Genomic DNA, 22,926 nt, shown 5'->3' with positions numbered 1-22,926 from the left:
CCAGCCCAATCGAAGTTTCCTCTGCGTTTCTGTTCCAATTTGGTGGTTTAGGTAATATCTTACAATAAAACACAGTTTGGTAGTAGCAAGGTCCAAGTAAAAGAGTCTAAGGACGAGTGGGGAGCATCGCCTCGTGAAGGGGGCTCCCAGGGTACAGGAGACCCTGTATGGGAGCCGGAGCAAGGCTAGACTGCCTTGCCAATCGTAAATTGTGTAGAAATTAAAAGGCGGGGAGATGCGCATCAAGGCGCTCGTTGGTCCACAGAGTATGGCTCGCGATGACAATAACCCCTTTGAAGTAGTTCCATAGTTGTTCTACTTCGACCCTCTACTTTAGTACATATTTCCTAGCTTTTGATTTATGGTCATCTGGTACTTCTCAGTATTTTCTTTATTTCTCAATTTTTATGACCCAATAGTTTCATATTCTTGTTTCTTTTCTTGCGGTTTGTTAATGTTGTTATTATCTGACATATTTTGTATTATTTTCTACATAATTAAAACTAATTAATTCTACGTAATTAAATAATAATAAATGAACAAATTGGAAGCATTTAAGATGTGAGCGTATTGAAAAATCTTGAAAATCACCTAAAAGGACAACATAATTAACCAGCAGGTGCTCCAGTGATAATGAAATATAAATACACAAAGCAGCCAATATTCACTCTCTTTTTTATAATTTACAAAATATCCTGTTCGTCACTATTATTAACACAATGTTAATGACAGTGTGAAAAAAAGTCAGATGCAAATTTATATTTAAAATTTAAATGCGAAAAAATTAAATAATTAGAGCTTTAAAAATGATTCACTCAACATGTGAAAAGTAATTGAGAAGATGAAACAGAAGAAACTACTTAGTGTAAATGTTCTTGATTAAAACATATGCACATACATTAAAACGTTTGTACTATTACATTATAACGTTTTGTTCGAATATTAAAAAGTCGATTTACTTTGGTGTATAACAAATAAAATTTCACGTAATTATTCTTCCCACTTTATTCACGAATTTAGTCGTTAAAAAGTGTAATTTTAAAAATTGTTTTTATAAACCGCATGAATCACATTGTTAAATTGAATTAATCAGAGAATCTACCCACAATTCTGGGTGCAGTGAAATTCTTAGCTAAAAATAAACTTTCTGCCAAAACAACTGGATGTGCTTTGCATTGTTTGCTTTGAAATTTTGGTGGATATATTAAGATTAACGATGAATGAAATTATTCAGTTTATTATATATTCAAATAGTGTGCTAATGTACTGTTGATCATCACGAATTTAATATTAAAAATATGTTTAGAAGAGTAGGTACCTACTTTCGTGCACGTTTATTTTTTGGGCATATATAGTATTGTAAAGCTAGAAGTTTTATGTTGTCTTGGATCTTTGGTCATCGAGCCAGTTACAAAAGTAAATAATACGTTATTGGTTTAATAGTAAGTAAGGAAAAAAACGATCAAAACAAAACACTAATAAATAAACAAAAAACTAACTGAAAACAAAACTGCATCACTCAATTCTTGTCCAGGTGAAGGTCACGTCATATTTTAAAAGATAAACCAGTATAAGAGGAATTCTACAAAAATTCGCACCTTAACTGGAGCCAAATATGGTGATATTGCAATTTGCTGCCCATACCCCGCAGTAACAATTTTTTTCTGTAGGTTGATACCAAAAAACATGTTTTCAGGTGCGAGCCTCAAAAAAAAAGGCAAATTTAAGTTTTTTCCAACAAAAAACTGATTTGTTCGCTAAAGCTATTTCATTCTTCTAGCGATCTACCTCGAAAAACGAGTGAAAGAAACTTCTATACTTGGAGCACACATACATATTAGGTACCAATCGCTTCGTCTTGGTCTCCAGAAGGAACTCTGACCCTTTGAAGAGCCAAGAAACACCTGCTCAAAGCGTGGCAAGCGGTTATTCAGTCACTAAAATCGACGTTTTTTTTTTTTTCATTTTATCGCGATTTTACCCGAAAATAGATTAAAAGATACCTCTATAGTTGGAGCACACATACATATTAGGTACCAATCGCTTCGTCTTGGTCCCCAGAATGAACTCTGACCCTTTGAAGAACAAAAAAAAAGCTCAAAGCGTGGCAAACGGTTATTCAGTCCCTAAAATCGAGGTTTTTTTCATTTTTTCGCGATTTTATCCGAAAATAGATTTAAAGATACCTCTATAGTTGGAGGACACATACATATTAGGTACCCATCGCTTCGTCTTGGTCTCCAGAAGGAACTCTGACCCTTTGAAGAGCCAAGAAACACCTGCTCAAAGCGTGGCAAGCGGTTATTCAGTCACTAAAATCGACGTTTTTTTTTTCATTTTATCGCGATTTTACCCGAAAATAGATTAAAAGATACCTCTATAGTTGGAGCACACATACATATTAGGTACCAATCGCTTCGTCTTGGTCCCCAGAATGAACTCTGACCCTTTGAAGAACAAAAAAAAAGCTCAAAGCGTGGCAAACGGTTATTCAGTCACTAAAATCGACGTTTTTTTTTCATTTTATCGCGATTTTACCCGAAAATAGATTAAAAGATACCTCTATAGTTGGAGCACACATACATATTAGGTACCAATCGCTTCGTCTTGGTCCCCAGAATGAACTCTGACCCTTTGAAGAACAAAAAAAAAAGCTCAAAGCGTGGCAAACGGTTATTCAGTCCCTAAAATCGAGGTTTTTTTCATTTTTTCGCGATTTTATCCGAAAATAGATTTAAAGATACCTCTATAGTTGGAGGACACATACATATTAGGTACCCATCGCTTCGTCTTGATCCCCAGAATAAATTGTGACCCTTTGAAGAACCAAGAAACACCTGCTCAAAGCGTGGCAAGCGGTTATTCAGTCACTAAAATCGACGTTTTTTTTCATTTTTTCGCGATTTTACCCGAAAATAGATTAAAAGATACCTCTATAGTTGGAGCACACATACATATTAGGTACCAATCGCTTCGTCTTGGTCCCCAGAATGAACTCTGACCCTTTGAAGAACAAAAAAAAGCTCAAAGCGTAGCAAACGGTTATTCAGTCCCTAAAATCGAGGTTTTTTTCATTTTTTTCGCGATTTTATCCGAAAATAGATTAAAAGATACCTCTATAGTTGGAGGACACATACATATTAGGTACCAATCGCTTCGTCTTGATCCCCAGAATGAATTCTGACCCTTTGAAGAACCAAGAAACACCTGCTCATAGCGTGGCAAGCGGTTATTCAGTCCCTAAAATCGACGTTTTTTTTTTCATTTTTGCGCGATTTTACCGGAAAATCAAGTTAAAATGACTTCTGTAAGTGAGGTTCACCTACCTATCGGAAGCTGGTGACTTGATCCTCAGTATGTAGCCTGATCCGTCATCAAATTATAGATCGTAAATTGTAATATAGCTGAAAACCTTCACATCTAAAACTCGATCGCGATCGGTTCAGTCGGTAAAGAAGAGCCCTTTAAGTTATAATAAAGCTTGAATGAAAATCATGTCACTAAATAAGAAAGGTAAATTTATTTCAATTCGCATTGATTTTTAAAGATGTTTTGCATTTAGAAAATGTTATTTGGTCGATAAATTATTAGAAAAATATTTCCATGTATTTTCAGGTAAAGTCAAAAAATAATAAAAAGATTATTTAATATTATATGCCAAGTTCTTTTTTATAGTGTTTAATTAATGAAGAATAAATATATTTATAAAATTTAGAATATTTTTGATGTATTGTATTCTATGTATTTATTTTTATTTTACTTGACTAACTTTTATCTCGTTCTAATACTCATACTAACAAAAAAAAAGTTTGTTATAAAAAAAAGAAGAAAAAAAATGGAATCATATTTTCTTACTAAAAACACAATAAATGAATGTGTGTGTTAAAGGTTTTCAGCTATATTATAATTTACTATCTATAATTTGATGAGTGTATCAGGCTACATACTGAGGATCAAGTCACCAGCTCCCGATAGGTTGATGAACCTCACTTATGCAAGTCATTTTAAATTGATTTTCCGGTAAAATCGCGAAAAAATGAAAAAAACGTCGATTTTAGGGACTGAATAACCGCTTGCCACGCTTTGAGCAGGTGTTTCTTGGCTCTTCAAAGGGCCAGAGTTCCTTCTGGAGACTAAGACGAAGCGATTGGTACCTGATATGTACGTGTGCTCCAAGTATAGAAGTCTCTTTCACTCGTTTTGCGAGGCAGATCGCTAGAAGAATGAAATAGCTTTAGCGAACAAATCAGTTTTTTGTTGGAAAAAACTTAAATTTGCCTTTTTTTTGAGGCTCGCACCTGAAAACATGTTTTTTGGTATCAACCTACAGAAAAAAATTGTTACTGCGGGGTACGGGCAGCAAATTACAATATCACCATATTTGGCTCCAGTTAACGTGCGAATTTTTGTAGAATTCCTCATAATATAGACGATATTTAACAAGAAGATGAAATAAAGAGCATATAAGTAATAATAAATCGTAAAATTAGAATTTAAAATTAATTTTCGCTGGACACTTTATTATCACTCGAGAAGAGACCACACCAGGCCTTATTGCAAAAGAAGTCGGAGTCCCACTAAAATTTTTACAAACAATTTAAACATTTTAGAGTCTGTTTATAGTAAACAAAATTGCTCTCTCGTTTGACCTTGATTCCGCCTAGATATTTACGCAGAAAATAAACAACAATTTTTCTGCTGATGCGGACAAGAGAATGATTTTAGAGGATGATCACTCCTCGATGGGCGGGGGCTGTCATTGTGGAAGTCCGAATTGGGTCATTGGGACTTAGATGTATTTCGTTTTCGTAAAGTTTTGGAAAAACCGGCAAAGTTTTCGCTTAATTCCATGTGTGTAGTGAGAAGAAGATGATTTGAGCTCAAAATGCCATGTGGCAATCTTTGCAAAGTGATTTAATCACCGGTTTGTTGCTGTATTAGATGTCAATGGATTTGATAACAGCTTCCTGAGTAAGCCGACATTGTTTTGAGTGGAAAATGAGCAGCTGAGTTATGAAGAATAACATATTGTTGTCATCCAGGATAACCTGAAGTCCAGTTTTGGTATCTGATTTGATTTCTCCCAAAATTTGTCCAGTATCAATTTTGTGTCTCCCATAGGTCGGATCTACTTTTGTTTTGAAGTTATTGGGACAATGTTTTTGGGTGTATACTAGTTCGGTTCCGCGGTCAGATTTTAATACCCCACAGAAAAGGGGCATAGGTAAATTCGCTCCTGCCATATATTTCTTAGAAAAGATATTTGAATAATGTCTTCTCAAACTTTGTATTTACCTATTAATACAACACTACCATCATTGTTTAAAAAAGAATGAGTCTTTTTTAAACAATGCTACTATATAACACTAGTTCTTACTTAAAAAAATATTAAAATTATAACGACAATATCTCTAAAGTATTATGATGTTAGAGCTCATATTCCCTTGTTCAATATTTGATTGGGTTTTTCCGTATCAGAAGTTGCAATTGATATATTTCTTTGAAAAGATTGGTAGGTAATTAGTAGTCTACCTGAAATTTTATGATAAGAAATAGGGGTGGTGCGAATCTTAACATTATTACTTTAGTTCCAGTTTGAATGTCGTTATAGCTAGTTCATGATGGAGAAATCTGAAGTAAGTGAAATGTTAAGTGAAAAGGGCAAGTCAATGTTAGTTATTGACAATTACAAGTATAACTTCCATAAAATGCTTGCTAATAATATCAAATGTTGGCAGTGTGTAGAAAGAAGTTGCAAAGCATTTGTTAAAACTTTAAATATTTGTGACACTGTGGTCGAATGTAGTCATAAACATACTCATGAAAGTTTATTAAAAACAGTGTTAAACCGGCAAAAATTAAGTAATAGTGTTAAGCGGAAGGCAATGGATGATTTGTGTGAAAAAACATTGAAGTTGATACACAGCGAAATTAAACAAACAGGCACTAAAAGTCTTACTGTGGAAGATGTACATTTGATTAGAAAAAATATTTATAATGGCAGAAAACAGGTTATTCCCAAAATTCCGAAGTGCGCGCAGGAAGTACATGACTCGTTAAACTCTGTGTAAGTGACAACCAACCAAAAAGAACAATTTTTATTGAAAAATGATCCGGTAAAAAAATTTGTTGCTTTTTTTTGTGTATCTAACTTAACATTTTTAAGTAAATTAGAAACAACTTATGTTGATGGAAGTTTTAAATACTGCACTAAATTTTTTATTCAACTATTTACAGTTCACGGACTCGAAAATGGACACTATGTGCAGTTGGCATTCTTTTTGCTTTCAAATAAGTTAACAAACTCATATGTGACTGCCTTAAATTGTTTAAAGACTTAAATTGAACTTAAATTTTAGTTCCAAGGTTGTGTATGCCGATTTCGAAAAAGCGATTCATGCAGCTGTAAGTGAAGTGTTTCCATCTGCGAAAATAAAAGGATGAAAAATGAAGTCGGACAATACCTTAGATATATGTTTGGTCTACCTTTCCTAGATCAATTAGAAGTAGGCGAGTGTTTTGCTTTAGACTTTAGTGAAATATTACCAGCACAACACCAAGCCGTACAACAATTTGCTGACTACTTGGTGGACAACTATATTTCTGAAGAGGCAGACTTCCTTCCTGAGATGTGGGCCGAAAACAGTTCATCACTTGAGCGTACAACCAATGCCTGTGAAAGTTTCCATTCTAAATTTAATTCGTTATCAATCCGCACCCTAATATATTTCAATTTTTAGAAGTTTTAAAAGATATTCAAATTGACACTTATATAAAAATACGAAGTTCTGTGAAACCAAAAAAAGTGTACCGAAAAGTACTTCTAGAGCGTCAAAAATTTGTTGATAGCAAAATAGCGGAATTAAAGCAAAATAAAATTAGTAGATTTGATTTTGTCAAATCTATTTCATTTAGATTTCCAGCGAAATAAATGCCTCGTTTTAATTTATATTTGTTTAATTTTGTAATGGTAGAGAATATTCCATATTATGTTACATAGTTTTTACACTTGTATTGCTTTCTTATTATACCTATATTTTAGAATAGGCACAAAAATTATTTTAGTAATTTTTAAAAACAATTCAATAATTTCTAAATCAATAACATTTTTCAAAATACATAACAGTAATGAGCGCGCTAATAACCGGCAAAATAACGCAAAAGATGGAAAACACATTAAGTTGTGAGATAAATAGAAATGAAACTAGTGGAGATGGGAAATTTAACGATAGAACCTATAAATTTACATTTCATTTATTGTTTCCCACCTTTAGACGTAAGATTTTGGAAACAACCGCTGTGACAGTGACAGTTTTAGTTGGCATCCTCCTCTGATACGTCTAAAGGTGGGAAACAGTGAATAGAATGTAAATTTATAGGTTTCTATCGCTAAATTTCTCATCTCTACTAGTTTCATCTCTTTTATCTTACAGCTTCATTTATGTTTTCCATCGTTTGCGTTATTTTGCCGGTTATTAGCGCGTTTATCACTGTATTTATATAAATATGTAACTACCAATATTTGATATAATTTCTAATATAAAATACAAAAGCCGCAGTACCTATTTTCCTGGTGTTAATTTTCCTAGAACTTAATAGATAAATACTTAATCCGCTTGACTACGGGAGCGAACTAGGTTATGGTTTTCGGAGCGAACTAGTATGTAATTAAGAGGGTTTTTTGACCTTGGGAGCGAACTAGTGTGCTCCGATGTTTTTTACTGAAATCTAAGGTAACAGTTTTTTTAAATAATTTGAAAAGATAATTAGCAAGTGAAGCGAGTAGTTTTTGTTAAATTTTTCTAAATAAACATTTATCGTTTCTTTTTACTATATAAACAAATACTATGACCTACTTAGACTTATGGTAGCCAACTCTGGATAAGGTAACAAATTTTTTGAATAATTTAAAAAGAAATGAATAGCCAGTGAAGCGAGTAGTTTTTGCTAAATTTTTTTAAATAAACATTTATCGTTAATATAAAAAGATTTGCTCTCATGTCAATTTAAACAGTTTATAAATAAATATAAGTTTTATGTACCAGATAATTGTCATTTTAGTTTCTTTTAAATAAAATTAACTTTTAATAACTAATTAATAATTTAGTAAAGTTTGGAAGTTCATTTCGACATATGACAGTGCATCCTTTTCTTTTAAGAAAATTATTTATTTTAAAAAGATTTTCACCCTTAAAATTTTTTAGGAAAGAAAAACCTTTTTCTCTTAGCAGCAGAAGTATTTTTTTAAACGGCTTCCTTATTTTAAATAGTTTAGAAATCTTCTTGTTTAGTGTTACCAGGACACCTCTGTAAGTATTTATTGATTTCTTTTTCGTAGTTGGTTCTGCCAGTCATCCCCAAAAAAAAAAGGAATCCTTATCCACGACTCAGCTCTCCAACCAAAACACGAGTAGCCGTTCGCAAACGTTTCGATTTATTTGCTTACCGGATCTCCAAGTCCAGTTTGTTCAGGCCCCCCTTTTAGCCCCCAATGAGCAAAATATAATTGTTACAAACATAATTGAGAATTCAAGGTGGCACGATGTCCGAACGGGACGACCGACTACGAAGAAAGAGACTATAATTATAAAGATAATTAACAAATATTGATCTTCAATAACTTATTTACTTATGGCTCAATTTCGATAATTTTTTGGACAAGTAGAAGGAAAATCGTCCCACATTAGTTCACATGACTTCAATTGCACAAATAAAATAATTTCAGAATAAAGTAATTTAACTTTAGTAACTTAGATTAAAATTGCTTATTGGTCATTTATGAATAGATTGTAATCGTAAATAAACGAAAAAATGTTTCTTTCGTGATGATTGAGATGCATATTTCCATTGTACTTTGTGCTCGTTGTCCCAGGCATGTTTGCATACCTGAGATTTATCGAATTCTCTGTTCTTGATGTATGGTTCATGCTCGTTTATCCTGACACTTAGTGGTCTTGCGGTTTCTCCCACATATAAATTGTTTCATTCACAGGGTATTTTATAAATGCAGTTCTTTGGTCTTTCTTGTGCGTTGTTAGGTTTGATTTTAGACAGGATAAATCTCAGTGTGTTAGTTGTTTTGAATGTTATTGTGATGTTTTATTTATTTCCCATCCTTTCCAATTTTTCTAATAAGCCCTTTAAAGTATTGTTGTCATCTTTGAATCGCTACTTGTGAGTATTTTTGGATTACTTGTGGTGTTTTGTTGTTTCCTTTCTTCAATCTTGTGAAATTCCTGTAAATGCTATAAGTTAAAAATATAATATAATATAAATATAAAGATTAAAATCAATTGTGGCTTAATCCCATATATACATAATATTTAACTAATACTTTTTCCCTTATATAATAAATAACCATTTTATTTACCATATATTTCATTTTTACTGCACTTTCTTACTGATTATCAACAAGTTTCTGTCATAATCTTTGGAATCCCGATTATTTAACACCATATACAACCTGCATCTGTCGACCATCAAAATCCTATGACGGCGAAAGCGTTTAGATTATACATCCATCTGTTAAATGCACTGCTCTCTAGGAAAAGCCGAAATGGAACGGTACTCCTGTTTATTTTTACATGAGTCTCCCATCGGCATAATATCAGCAAACAATTTTTCCCAAAATAAATCTGTTGAAAATAAATGTTCCTAAAATACATTTGATTATTTTTAGAAAACGTTGATGTATATATTTTAGGTATACGATACAAGGGAGGAGTGAAAAGTCGTGCCAAAAGCAGGTTTTATTATGCCAACAGAAGCACATAAGGTGTCAAAGGTATCGAAAATATTCTATAATGAAAATATCAGATCCACGTTCCAGTAGATCCGAGTATGTCGGCATTTTTTTCCTATTCTGTTAGGTTGAATGTTGGTAATGATGTTTCCAACATTTTTAATAATAATTCTGATATGTTTTGTTATATGGTTTTGATATATAGGGCTGAAACGTGGACCTTATCTCAAAATTATGAAAGTCTTCTAGGTATTTTTGAGAGAAATTTTTAAAAAGATTTTTGGAGCCGTAAATGAAAATGGGCTATGGCGAAGATACAAGTTTGAACTATATCAGTTATCCACCGATCCAGATATTGTGAAATTCGTTAAAGTGCAGAGACTTATATGGGCTGGACACATTGCTAGGATGTCAGATCACGAATACACGAAGATATTAACATTTTCAAAACCAGATGGCACAAGAAGTAGAGGACGTCCACGAAGGAGATGGATTGATGATGTGGAAGAAGACCTACAGATTCTAAGGGTCAGAAGATGGAGTGGAGTTGCCAGGAATCGACAGTAGTGGCGACTTCTTTGTGAGCAGGCCAAAATCCACAACGGATTGTCGAGCCACTTATGATAATGATATGTTTTGTTGCGATTGGAAAACGGGGAGTATTTGCAAACAATTCATATTTGTAAATCAGACCATTAGCTCAGTATAACCCTCCTGTGATCAGTTTATAAAATGGTATACATCCATCCTCGATAAGTGAATAAAACTATTATTGCCAACAAATCGAAAACTGATTAAGAAATAATCCTGGAAGAACAATTTCCCCGTACCACATTGCTGGTTTGTTTAAAAAAGCATATTCAAGGACAGCGTCAATGGAAATTTTTCAAAAGGAAGGTTTTCAAAAATGTGGCATTATGCCATTTGATAGAGATTTGTTTCGTGACCAAGATTCTGCAATTCGTGACAAGTTAGAAACTTATTGTTGATAACAATAGCAACAATGATAATAAATCTCCAAATATTATCTATGTCTTTAAAGGTCCCATAAAGGCTACATCTAAATGTTGTGTCTTATGAGTTGAGTGTAGAGATATACCTTGCGATATATCCTGAATTTATGTTCTTTTCATTTAACTTTTTAAAGATTACAGAAGTGAAGGGATGTTTGATATATACCTGCAACTTTATTAAGGTTGACATCTTAGTTTAAATACTGTCCAGCCTGTCGTGCATACATCTTGGCTGTGTGGGCATTTTTTTCGTCGACTGATTTGGATAATTTTTATTTAAAAATTTTATAATTTCTAATTTTGAATAAAAAATCTCGTGAATCTTCAGTTTCCTTCCGTAACAAGTAGTAAAAATAGTATAGATAAATTTATCTGTATTTTAATAAAAGCGTTGTAGGTATTATACAAATGTACTTCAATATTTTTATCTGATATCATATCCTTTAATATAACTAACGAGGGTTCCTGTCTTAACATGCAATTTCTTATCTCTCTCAGTTTCACATTTTAATCTGATAATGATGACTATACTTCACTCTAAGTATTAGATACCGGTTATTTAATATGATAAATGTTAGAATTTAAGATTTTGGCTCGCTCTCTTCTCTTTTTTTTTGTAGTTTTCCCACTACTGAGGTGATTTTCCCCAATATTCCTAACAAATTTTCTCCATTGAAGTTTGTCTCGATTTTAAGTTGCTCTAAGGGTTTCGCAGAATCAGTGGTCCGCTGAATTCTGAATTTGGTGGAACCATCTGGTTGGTGGACCATAGACCTTAAATCTGTGGACCAGTCGTTGCAGACTATCTTCATCTTGGGCTATCAATATACGCTTCGCCTGCGTAACAGAGTATTTTTATTTCTTTGTTTCGCATTCTGTATCCTCTTCCTTTGTTAACGCTTTTCATGATTTCATGCACGATCAAATTGAACAGCATGGGGCTCAATGAATTGCCTTGTCTTATTCCGCTGCCTATTTCTATAGGTTCTGTAAGTTGTCCATCTATTCTGACTTCCATTTTGTTGTTTTGGTAGATGTTTTCGATACTTTTTATAATATTTAGGGAACTTCTCTATTATATAGAAGATGGATTACATCTTTGAGTCTTACTCTGTCAAACGCTTTCTTTAGGTCACTCAGACACGGAAATGCTGGTCTATTATACTCTAGTGACTTCTCAGTAAGTTGCTTTATAACGAATATTGCATCTGTACAGGATTTTCCACTATTATATATATATATATATATATATATATATATATATATATATATATATATATATATTGTTATGATATGTAAAATCGAGAAAAATATTGGTTTGTTTAAAAATATTTCAAAATTCAATAACATTAAAATAATTCAGATAAATAGGATAATATCCAACAAACATTTCGAAGAAGGAGAGGTATTAATTTCTTGAATTACCTGTATTAAACAAAATGTAAGCTTTGCATAAATTATTTCTTTGTTATACTTGAGTGACCCGCATAATTTTAAGTGAAAACAAAAAGACAATCGAACGGGGTTTTCCAAAATACATTAATGCAGTGATTAGAGACAAATAGAAGAGATTTTAGAAAGAGGTTTTTGTTAGTTTTTAAGAATTATAGAAAATATTATTTGTAAATAAGTTTTAGGAAATTTTATAATTATAGGTAAAAATTTGTTTGTTATCGAAATGAAAAAATGGGGGAATTGTGAGGAGTTTTGATTGGCGGAGATTGAAAAAGGTGGGATAAGTATGTAGGAAAAAGTTTAGCGAGATTGAGCAGAGAGAAGAGAGGATCAGTTGATTTTCCAAGTCTGTAAGAGGAACAGGATTGTTCTCTGGTGGTTCCAAAGAAGTAGCAAGCAGTAGTGTTGAATGTTAGTGAGTTTTTGTGGAGTTAGTGTATCTGACAGAAGCTGAAGCAGAAAAATATTGTAAGTCATATTTTCCTACTTATATTCCAAGAGTCACTGTTCAGGCCAACGAGAGATTCAGTTTATCGTAAAGAGAAGATATTCCAAGAGTCTTTTTTCACTCGGGCCAACGAGAGCTTCAGTTTATCGAGAGGAGAAAGGCTATCATAATTTGAATGATTGTTGCTTTTGAAGGAGATCATTAAGGACGATATACTTGCAACAATCTGTTGTAAGATTGCTGATTACATAGGGAGCGGTTGAGAGGAGATAATACAGTCTACAAGGAACAAGGATTTGGACCACTCATCATCAGAGAGAGATATTTTTGTTTTCTGCAGTTTTTTTTCTTTTATTGATAACACAATTTTTACACGTAATTTAGAAAGGATATAAATATTTTTATTAGGAGAGTTAGAATAGTTTGGAATTTTGAGTTTTCAATTAATATTGTTTGTACCATAAATTTTGATTGTTCACGTACGGAGAACAAAATTTTGAGAATCCTTATATGAGATTTGTTTATTGAAAACTTTTGAGTGTGAATTATTTCATTATTTTTATTCAAATATATAGTGTTAGATCATATGTGTTTTTTATTATTCCGGTATTCTCTGGACCTTACCTTTCACATGTAATAGCATAGATATTGAAGCACGAATTTAACCCTGAGATAAAAGAATTAAAAATTGTGATAGAGTCATAATCATATCATTTAAATAATTTTACTTAATCAAAAAAATTAATTAGCTAATTATTGCTTGGCGCACCAAGACTTTAAATATCACAATAATATATATATATATATATATATATATATATATATATATATATATATATATATATATATATATATATATATATATATATATATATATATATATATATATATATATGATATTAGAATGATTAATAAGAAGAAGGCTTCATCAATTATATATTTCTATTCGTTTCGATCCATGGCACGACTTCTCCTGCAGGCTCTAAGCTGAATCGCATTCTGCTAATAGTTAACCAGGGTATCTGACTGGTGTCTTTAAGCCTTCCTCTCCAAAGGTGTACCAGGAACAGGAACATGTTTTGAAATATAAGTACTACACGAGATCGCTGAAGAACCTTGCTATTCACAGTAATATATACTAGAATTAAACAAGTTTTTGTGATATGATGTTGCTTCATAACATTCGCAATTAAACCGAAACGGAATTCACGTAGATCTTTTACGTGGAACCAACTATATACTTTCAATTTCTCCCTCGTAGCAAATTTTTTTATTTTTAACTAATAAAAAAAATGTTACGCAGCTAATAGCGTTCCAAACTTGCACCATTACGAAACTTTTTTTTTCATTTCATCTATTGACTTACTTTTTGCTTACATTACATTAATCCCACGCGTTTTTGTTATATTTGTGGGTGTCGGGCTATTTTTAGGTTAGGATGCCCGCATAACTGAAATACTATTCTTTGAGAACTGAAGAGGGAAACTTGGTTCTTTTGTAGTTAGATTTAATAAGCTCTCTTGTTATCGATTGTACTACTCTGACGATGATGTCCCTTTGTGTTGCATGTTTCTGTGTAGGAGTCAAATGTATTAATGATTTTTAAATCTTTGTAAACATTTACAAATTGAACTTGCATAGTGGTAGGATTTTATTCCGGCGTATCAATTAATTCACTAATTACATTGTTCGAGCTATGAATCAGAATGTTTTTATTTACTAGATATAACTATGGAAGTTATCATCCGAGTGTTTCTTGCATGATAGTACAGTTTGTATGGCACAAGATTACCACTGTCTTTCCACTGGACTGTTAAAAGCAAAAAAATTACAAACATCGATATTTTCTAGTCAGCTTTGTACAAAAATTTAAAGAAATAAATCCATTTCCATATTTATTCTGCCTCCATTTATCTTCCATTATTTAAGTATTTAAAGTGTATTTAAACGAGATTTAGCCATACCGCTCACACTCCCTCTAAGGGGAAAATTCATTCATCCCAGATACCTACGGTATCAAAAGGATTGTGTTCTGGTGGAACTGTTTTCATGTTATCGAGTCCTAGATGACTTGGTACGTCGGTGTATCTCCCAAAAATTTTCGTACGCATCTGGACGTCGAAAGGAGCACAGTTCTCTGCATGAAGTTGTATTCGACGAGTACATTATCGCAATGAGAATGCCAGCATCAAGCCATTTTCCATTACTTCTTCTTCGACGGAGAAAGGGTATATATGTAGTAATAAAACACAGTAATTGTAGACAACAATAACTGAGCAAAAGGAGTCTCTCGAGGATACAAGCCTATGAAGAGAAATCAAAATGATATAGCACTTGCTACTAACTTGCTACTATCGTGGAGGGTGCCTGGGCAGGCAATGGCGCGCTGTGCTCTGAGACTGAAGAGAGCGATTGTCTATCATTGTCTCGTTGTTCTTTTCTGTTTTTTAGTTCTTTTTGTTGACGAATGTCCACGTCCTCTCTAGGACATGGTTTGTTTTGTATCAGAGATGAAAGGGATGATGAGCTAAAACGGTCCTTTTCAGAATTTTATTAGTAAGAAATTAGATGGTTATGTAATTGTGAATGAATTTAATTAGTATATAAAAGTTATGAGGTGCGGGGAGGGCAGCTGTGGCTGTAGCTTCGACAATAGACAGGTATAATTGTCCAATGGGATCGGGAAACCACAAAAAACCGATCCCTCCCTGTCATAGCAAGCTCGAAGTGAGCAATTAAATAATTACGGCGATAATAGAGTGGAGTTGCCTCTAGGATATCAATGCATTCATCAGGTAGTTCGTTGATGGCTATAGTCAGCAATTTGGTGGGTAGGAAGGGGAGTTTGCGTTTGATATGTCTGATGAATACATTGCCTAAGGATGAGCAGGTAGTTTTAATGATATTTTGGGCTCTGAAGTTTTGGCCACGGATGGTTTTGATTGTATAACTCCTGCTCGGAGAGGAGAGCCTCTTATTGATGAGAGGGGTTTTCGATAGTTGATGTATGAGGGTGGAGGTGTAGTCGTGCCGTTTGTCACAGCACGGGCAAATCACGGGCCTAATGAATGTTTTGTATGTGTGTATGAGTGTACGTGAGTGTGTCCGTCCGCATTTACCACAGAGGGCATTGAGTAAACCGACTCTTCTCCTCACCCTGTTAAGGATTGCGGCCAGATCAGCCCTCCAGTTTAGTTTTTCTGTGTACACCACACCGAGGTATTCCATCTGGTTATGGAGTTGGAGTCGGTCGCCCCAGAGTCTAAGGTCAATTCTTTCGGCAACATTGTGAATGATGTGTCTGCTAAGATCGCGGTGTCTGAAGAGAATAGTTTGTGTTTTATTTGGGCTAAGTGTTACTCTCCATCTCCGGCACCATCTATCGACCTGGTCAAGGTGATTTTGAGCAAACCTAAGTAGAGAATTTGCGTCTCGAGATGTTGTTACGAGAGCAGTGTCATTGGCGTAGAGTAAAGTGAGTGTGTTTGTGTTACGTGGGTTAGGGAAGTCGCTATTGTATATCGTGTAGAGTATTGGGGCCAACACGGAACCTTGTGGAACTCTTGCTGTAGGAGTAAATGAGGCTGAGAAATGGCCTCGAACCTTTACCGTGATTTTACGTTGAGTGACACAAGAGTGGTTAAGTCTAATGAATGGAAATGGTAGGCCGATGTTTAGTAGTTTCTTGACCAGTCCAGCATGCCAGACTTTTTAATTTTTAATTAAGTTAATTGCATATCACAATTAACATACCACAAATAATTTTTCAACGCAGTATAGAGTTATGTGAAAGTTAATCTCATCATTAAGTATTCGTACTTCATATTTATAGTTTTCATTTTATCTTATGTAACATTGTTACTTATTTTTCTCTATTGTTTCAGGTCGGAGGGTATGGATACTGGCTCCGAAACCTCAACAACAAACAACGATTTTCCATTACGGAAAACAGGTTAGTATTACAATGTGTTTTTAGAGTTTAGACGAAATTACAGAAAAAATCTAGCACCTTTAAAAAAATATTTAACAAACTGAATGGTTAGATAAATTGCATAGTGATGATTGGTCGGTCTGATAGCCAAGCGGGCTAGGCGGGTGAATCGCTTTCCTTTTGCTGTGAGAAATCTAATAGAGGATTGATGATTTGTCAAAATACTATCTGCATACTATCAGCATTATTATACTACCGAACAATAACACGGAAAACTAAGCTCAGTTTGATCAATGTCATTGTTTCTCCCATTGCTACATATGCGGCTTAAAGACTCTCAAAAAATCGATAGAAATAAATCGAAGCTTTCGAAATGTGGGTCTGCAGAAGAATTCTACGCGCGTCCTGGACAGAACGCATAACCAACTTGTCAATTCTGGAAGAGCTTAATATAAAAGTAAGACTGTTTCGAGCACACCTAAATTACTTCGGTCACATAGCCAGAACAGAGAGATGGAACTATTGGTAGTAGACGGGAAAGTAGAAGGCCGAAGACCAAGAAGAAGATCTCCAACAAGATGGGCAGACCAAATGAAGACTCCGACGGGAAAATCCCTACATAAAGCCGTCCATATAGCACAGGATTGCAGCCAATGGAGACAGCACGATAACAATATATAAAATCTTACCACTCCCTGACACGTGTTCAAGGAATGAGGAGGACGAAGATGGTTTATATCCTGGCAAGAAAACAAAAAAAATCTAACGTAATAATATAAAATCCAAATGGATCTGCTACTTAAATTAGAATTCGCAGGCGATTTGATTTAATCTAGCGGTAATTATCAATATAAACAAACAACTGGATTATGTTTCTTTTAGCTCCAATATTTTAAGATGTAAATTAAAAGTGCTTAATAGAAACTTTAGAATAGACTAGAAAAGTGCTTTATAGAGCACAGAAATAACAAAAATGATAAAAATTCGAAAGTTACAATATTTCGGTCATGTAATGAGACATCCAGAGAGGTATAACCTTCTACACCTCATAATACATTGCAATGCTTTGTGCCCTCCAAATAAAATTTGGCAGGACCCTGGTCTACCTGGCCTGTCGGCTATACGACCGTTAGCGAAACCTCTGCCCCTACGAGTCCGACACCAAAGCGAAGGTGCCACGCCACGCCACGTATGCAAAAATAAAAGTTTCGTGGGGCTCCACCTTCCCCGTAGTACCTGTATTGCGACTACCTCGCCTACCCGTAATCCCGCCCCCGCGCGGATAGGCTAAGCAGGCGGAGGAATTTCCACCTCGCACGTAGACAGGTTGCCGCCGAGGATCTCTCCTCTACCACTCTTGGATCTCCCGGCGGGTACGTGCCGGTGCATCCACACCAAGCCTGACACAAGGCCAGGAGAGGTATGTACGGGCCCAGCTCATTCAACCTCGCCGGGCTCTTTTGGAATGAGAGTAGAGTGCTCCCACGAGAGTCTCGTGGGCGACGGCTCTACACCTCTCGATTCCTACCCATTAGCCGCCTCTTACGACAGGCAGGGCTTTCTGACCTCGGCCGTATTATTATCTCCGCGAGCCGAACGGAGACCTCATAATACAGGGTAAGATCGCCGGAAGTAGAGGCCCAGGCCGACGAAGAACATCCTGGCTCCGAAATCTCCGAGAATGGTATTAAGAGACCACCGCTAATTTATTTAGAGCCGCCGTAAACAAAGTTATTATTGCCAATATGATCGCCAACGTTCAATAATCGGATAGGGTACTGAAAGAAGAAAGAATAGAAACTAATGAGATTTACAGTGAAAACGAAATAAAAAGAAAGAAAGCTATTACTATGTAAATAAACATTTACGAGTCTGCTTTCTCGTTCCAAAATCAAGTTTTTCTCTTTCGAAGATTTGTAAGACGCATATTTAGCTAATAGAGGACACCATTTTCTATAAATATAACTATCTAACTTTTAATTATTTTAAATGTATAAAATTTTTTATTGGTTGTTTCAGCCTCCGAACCCAACCTGCTGAAGGTACGCTTAAAACAGCGTGTCATGAAACGGATGCCGCCCTCGCTCAAAAAAAGACTGCTCAGTTCGCGCTTGCCGCCTAGCGAGTCGCCGCCTCAGGAACCGCCCAAGGAGCTCAGCCCGCCTTGCGAGTCCGAAGAGTACCAAAGGCATGCGCTGTTCAGCAGCCCGTCGATGCCGAACATTTCCCTGGCCGCCCACCACGTGCTCTCACCTGATCTCTCCGAGGCCGCCGTTAGGGCAGCTTGTACCGCAAGGCTAGGTATGTATCTTTGTTTGCTACATTTTGTACTACTAACCAGATCACATTTTGTTTCTTATAAAATGAACTAGAAGTTAAAAACAGCTACTAGTCTGGACACATATTACTATTATCTATAAGGCTAGAACACTTACTATTACCCCCTGTTTAATCTGATGGATACATCAAGATAGGGACTCTGTCTATAGACCAGGTTTGTAAACGAAACAGTATTATGAGTATGACATATGGTAAAAGAAATGACAAAGTGGGACGCAGAATATTATCATTTTAAAAGGAAAACGTGTAGTGGTAAGGACAGATAAAAGAGTCAGCGATAGATAGATAAAAATTTACAGAATGTATCCAACAAGTAGAACAGATGTTGTGCTAGAAATTCCTTGAGAAGCGAAGTAGACGAATTAAAGACCTTGTCAAAACTTTACCTGTTTAATATTTTATATGGTATCAGATAATAAAACAGTTGATTTAAAACAGATTATACATTTACTAAATCCAATTTTAACTTGTTAAATGTAATTACAATGACCTTACAATAACAAAAAAAATATTACACCACCTGAAAACATTTCTCCCTTATTACTATAATTATTGAGGAGAAAAACCATATTATTCACGTCGTTATTTCCCCGAGAAAATTGCCGCAACTCCCGAATACGAGTCTTTTTTTTATATTGAAGGCTACAATCGTACTCAACCTCATAAATAATGATCGATTTTATCGTATTTTGATATAAATATTTCAATATTTCAATCAAGGACAGCGGGAACAAGGCCGTTGCCAGTGAGATACGAAGAGGTCACATCTTGCGAAAGATGAAAAACGCGAAGCGTCTCGGGGATTTTTTTTTATTTTTGTTTTCGATTTTATCGGGAAAATTTTTCATCGGGAAAGAAATTGTATAATGGATATTTTTCGTTTTTTTTTATTAAATCTTATTACTTAGCAGCAGTATCAAATATGTTTAATGTTTGATGGATTCGACCGTTACTTGATGGAAGTTCGTTTTATCAATCAAACACTGAAAACTTTTGTTTTCAACATTTCCAGAAATTTTGTTATAATTTCTTATCGCTACAGCTGTTTCGGCAGAGTGCCTTTCTCAAGTGAGCTATTTTTGTTATGATTCTAACACTTTATAGACTTTAACTTAATAAGTTGGGGAGGGAAAACTGTTTGTCTCAAGTTGGTCATTCAGAATTATATCTGTGTTTTTTAATTGGTTAATTTCCATAGATTCTAATAATGATAGCTTAAGACCTTTATTTTAAAAGTGAAGAATTTGAAATTGGTTACTAAATGAATGACTATGATCTAGAAGGTGAAGTGCGTGAGTAGAATCTTCTATTATTGAAAACCCTTTTGTGTTCTGCTATTCGTTTGATAAAGGTTCTACCTGTTTGACCGATGTTAGTTTTTGGGCAGTCGCTACATGTAAGTTTGTATTATACACCACTGTGTAAGTGCTTTTGGCTCTGGTTGTTCTTGCCTTGTGTTTGGATCGTGCCTGTATTTGTAATCGAGCAGAAAGTACTGGGTTTCTCTCTTTTGGTGGAGAGACTAATTTCAGGGCTTTCTTGTGCTGTCTAATGATATTCAATTCTATCTTGAAGTTGTATTTTGACATGGGAATTTCTATTTATCTATGTAACATGCTGTGATAGGCTGCCAATTTATGTTGCATAGGATGGGATGATAGATTGTGTATAGTCGTGTGAGTATGGGTAGGTTTATGGAATATGGAAAACTCATGTTTGTTTTTAAGTCTGATAATTTTTAATTCTAGAAAATTTATGGATTGATTCTGTTCTGTTTCTATTTAATTTAAATAAAAATTTAATATAACTACTATGAAGTGAATTAATATAAGATAAGAATTGGTCCAGCAGATATAATTGACAAATTATAAGCTGAAAATCTACGACGCTTACTAAAAGTAAGCATCAATCAAAAGAGATTAATCTAGTTTATGATACTAGTATATTGTTTATTAAGTAAACAGATAGGGGAGAGGCATGCAATATATCAATGCTGAAGAAGTATAGAAGCACAGTGTGGTGAAATATGTCATTTATAAGAAAATGCAGTGGACATTTTTCAAAAACATAGTTTGACTTCATTTACTTTAATATTTCTTACATATTACATACATATATTAATCTTCTTAGCTGCAATTTATTGGATACAGATCTACTAACGCTTGCCATTCCTATTGTAGTTCAGGTGTTTTTTATTAACTTTTATTCCGATTGTTATTCATTTTAGTTGGTTGTGAATTATTCTGAGAAATAATTTAACAAAAATGAGTAAATTTCTTGGTATGTTGATACGATGAGATAACGAATTTTGTTTTTCAATCAAATAGTACACAAATGAAAAAATAAAATTGTTAACATTATATTTTATATTGATATTTTAATGATATTTTTTAACCAGTTAACCATGAACATTTTGTCTCTTAGGTATGCCTTTGACTGGTCAAATGCTCCCCGGCACCTTACCTTTCTACCCTTCGCTGCCCGCTATCGAAAGCGAGCACGAAGATCAACCCCTGGACACGATCAGTGAGCTCCAGGAACCTCAAGTCAGGGGCGTTATCAGACCGTTGGGTAGGACGCAATCGTCCCCATTGCCGCTGGGCCACCCGCTACTGGGAGGCCCGCCGCCTCCCGATCTTCCCCCACCGCTACCGCCCCTACCACCCGCCGAAGAACAGGAGCAGAGAGATTTGGAACTGAGAGCAAATGAGTCTAGAAGGTAAGTTTTTAATCTTCATAATTGATTCATTTTGAGAGCGTAAACAAGTAGATTTTATATTTTCGTATAATAAAACTCTCATGTGTTATCTTCTTTTACTGATCTTCTTATGAAATCTTATACTAATAATGTAGAAAACCTAAAACCATTGTAAACTGGGTTGTAAATAAATTAAAGACTAAAGTGGAGAATTTGAAAGATATTTCAAATACAATTGGAAATATAGTTTATAAAATATGCTATTTACAAGAAGAAGAAGCGTTGCAAAAATTTAATAAAAGGCATGCGTAGGCGTTTTATTTTTTCCATTTACAAATGCAGATATTTATGCAGTTTATTTTGCAGAAAAAGAAGAGATGTTTGAGTACATCACATTAACCTGAGGCTAACTTGTAATCTGGGTGGGACAGGTCGAACAATATATCATATTTTTTACAAATTCAATAAATTTTCGAAAACCATTTTTATTTGAAGCTTTTCTGAAGCTTTTAAGACATAGGTGGGGGTTACTAGATGATGAATAGGTGAAAAAGTACTCGTATTTTTACCTTGCGTTTTTTTTTAAACAATAATTTATGGTCACAATTTGATTCTTTGTCTATAAGTGTCATAAATAAAATTTATATCATTTTTTATATCGAGAATATCTTTATTTTCCCGTTTTTTACTTTAAAATTGATTAATAATTTACGTAGATATTTTCAAAAAAGCAGTTTTTTGCACTAATTTATAAATTTTCTTAATTTTTTTTATTAACAAAATAAAATTTTATTAATAAAATTTAATATCGAGGAATTACCATCTTTTAAATTTGTTCGAAAGTTCCCCATGATCGGTCAAATAGTTTAAAAGTTATTTAATTTATTTATCACTGAGGCTAAATATTTAAACTATTGAACTTGCTCTGTTAATGGTCCTAGACATATATTTAGCAAATTTCATAGGATTCTTTAAGACTTAAACTATCCCAGAAGTTACATACATATTGCGTTTCCATCGAAATTATTTACAAAATAAACGTTTGGAAAATGGGTATGTTTTTTACTTATAAACAATTATAATAACTGCTATGCAAGCTACAGGCTTGTACGTACAACCATTCGATAGCTGGTAAAAAAACTCACATTTAAAAAAAACCTATGAAAAATAGTAACGTAGTTAGGGAGTTATTTTTAAAAAAATCATATCTCCGTTATTTATAAACATTAAGAAGTAAAATTTACACAAATTTTAAATGAAAATCTAAACTTTCTATTGAAACTTATAGCTATAAAATTC

The 22,926-nt window shown here is 34.1% G+C and overlaps 1 protein-coding gene across 1 annotated transcript in view; it reads left to right on the top strand.

Moving 5' to 3' along the window:
• HDAC4 (histone deacetylase 4) overlaps positions 1-22,926 on the top strand; it is a 168,858-nt gene that overhangs the window by 54,589 nt on the left and 91,343 nt on the right. The window contains exons 2-4 of the mRNA XM_072529089.1: positions 16,543-16,610; positions 18,609-18,890; positions 21,354-21,648. Coding sequence (XP_072385190.1) covers positions 16,543-16,610; positions 18,609-18,890; positions 21,354-21,648 — 645 coding nt within the window. The remainder of the gene's footprint in view (positions 1-16,542; positions 16,611-18,608; positions 18,891-21,353; positions 21,649-22,926) is intronic.

This window comes from Diabrotica undecimpunctata, chromosome 4 (genome assembly GCF_040954645.1).
Source record: "Diabrotica undecimpunctata isolate CICGRU chromosome 4, icDiaUnde3, whole genome shotgun sequence".
In the NCBI taxonomy this organism is placed as follows: domain Eukaryota; kingdom Metazoa; phylum Arthropoda; class Insecta; order Coleoptera; family Chrysomelidae; genus Diabrotica; species Diabrotica undecimpunctata.
This window is presented reverse-complemented; position numbering and strand designations above follow the sequence as displayed.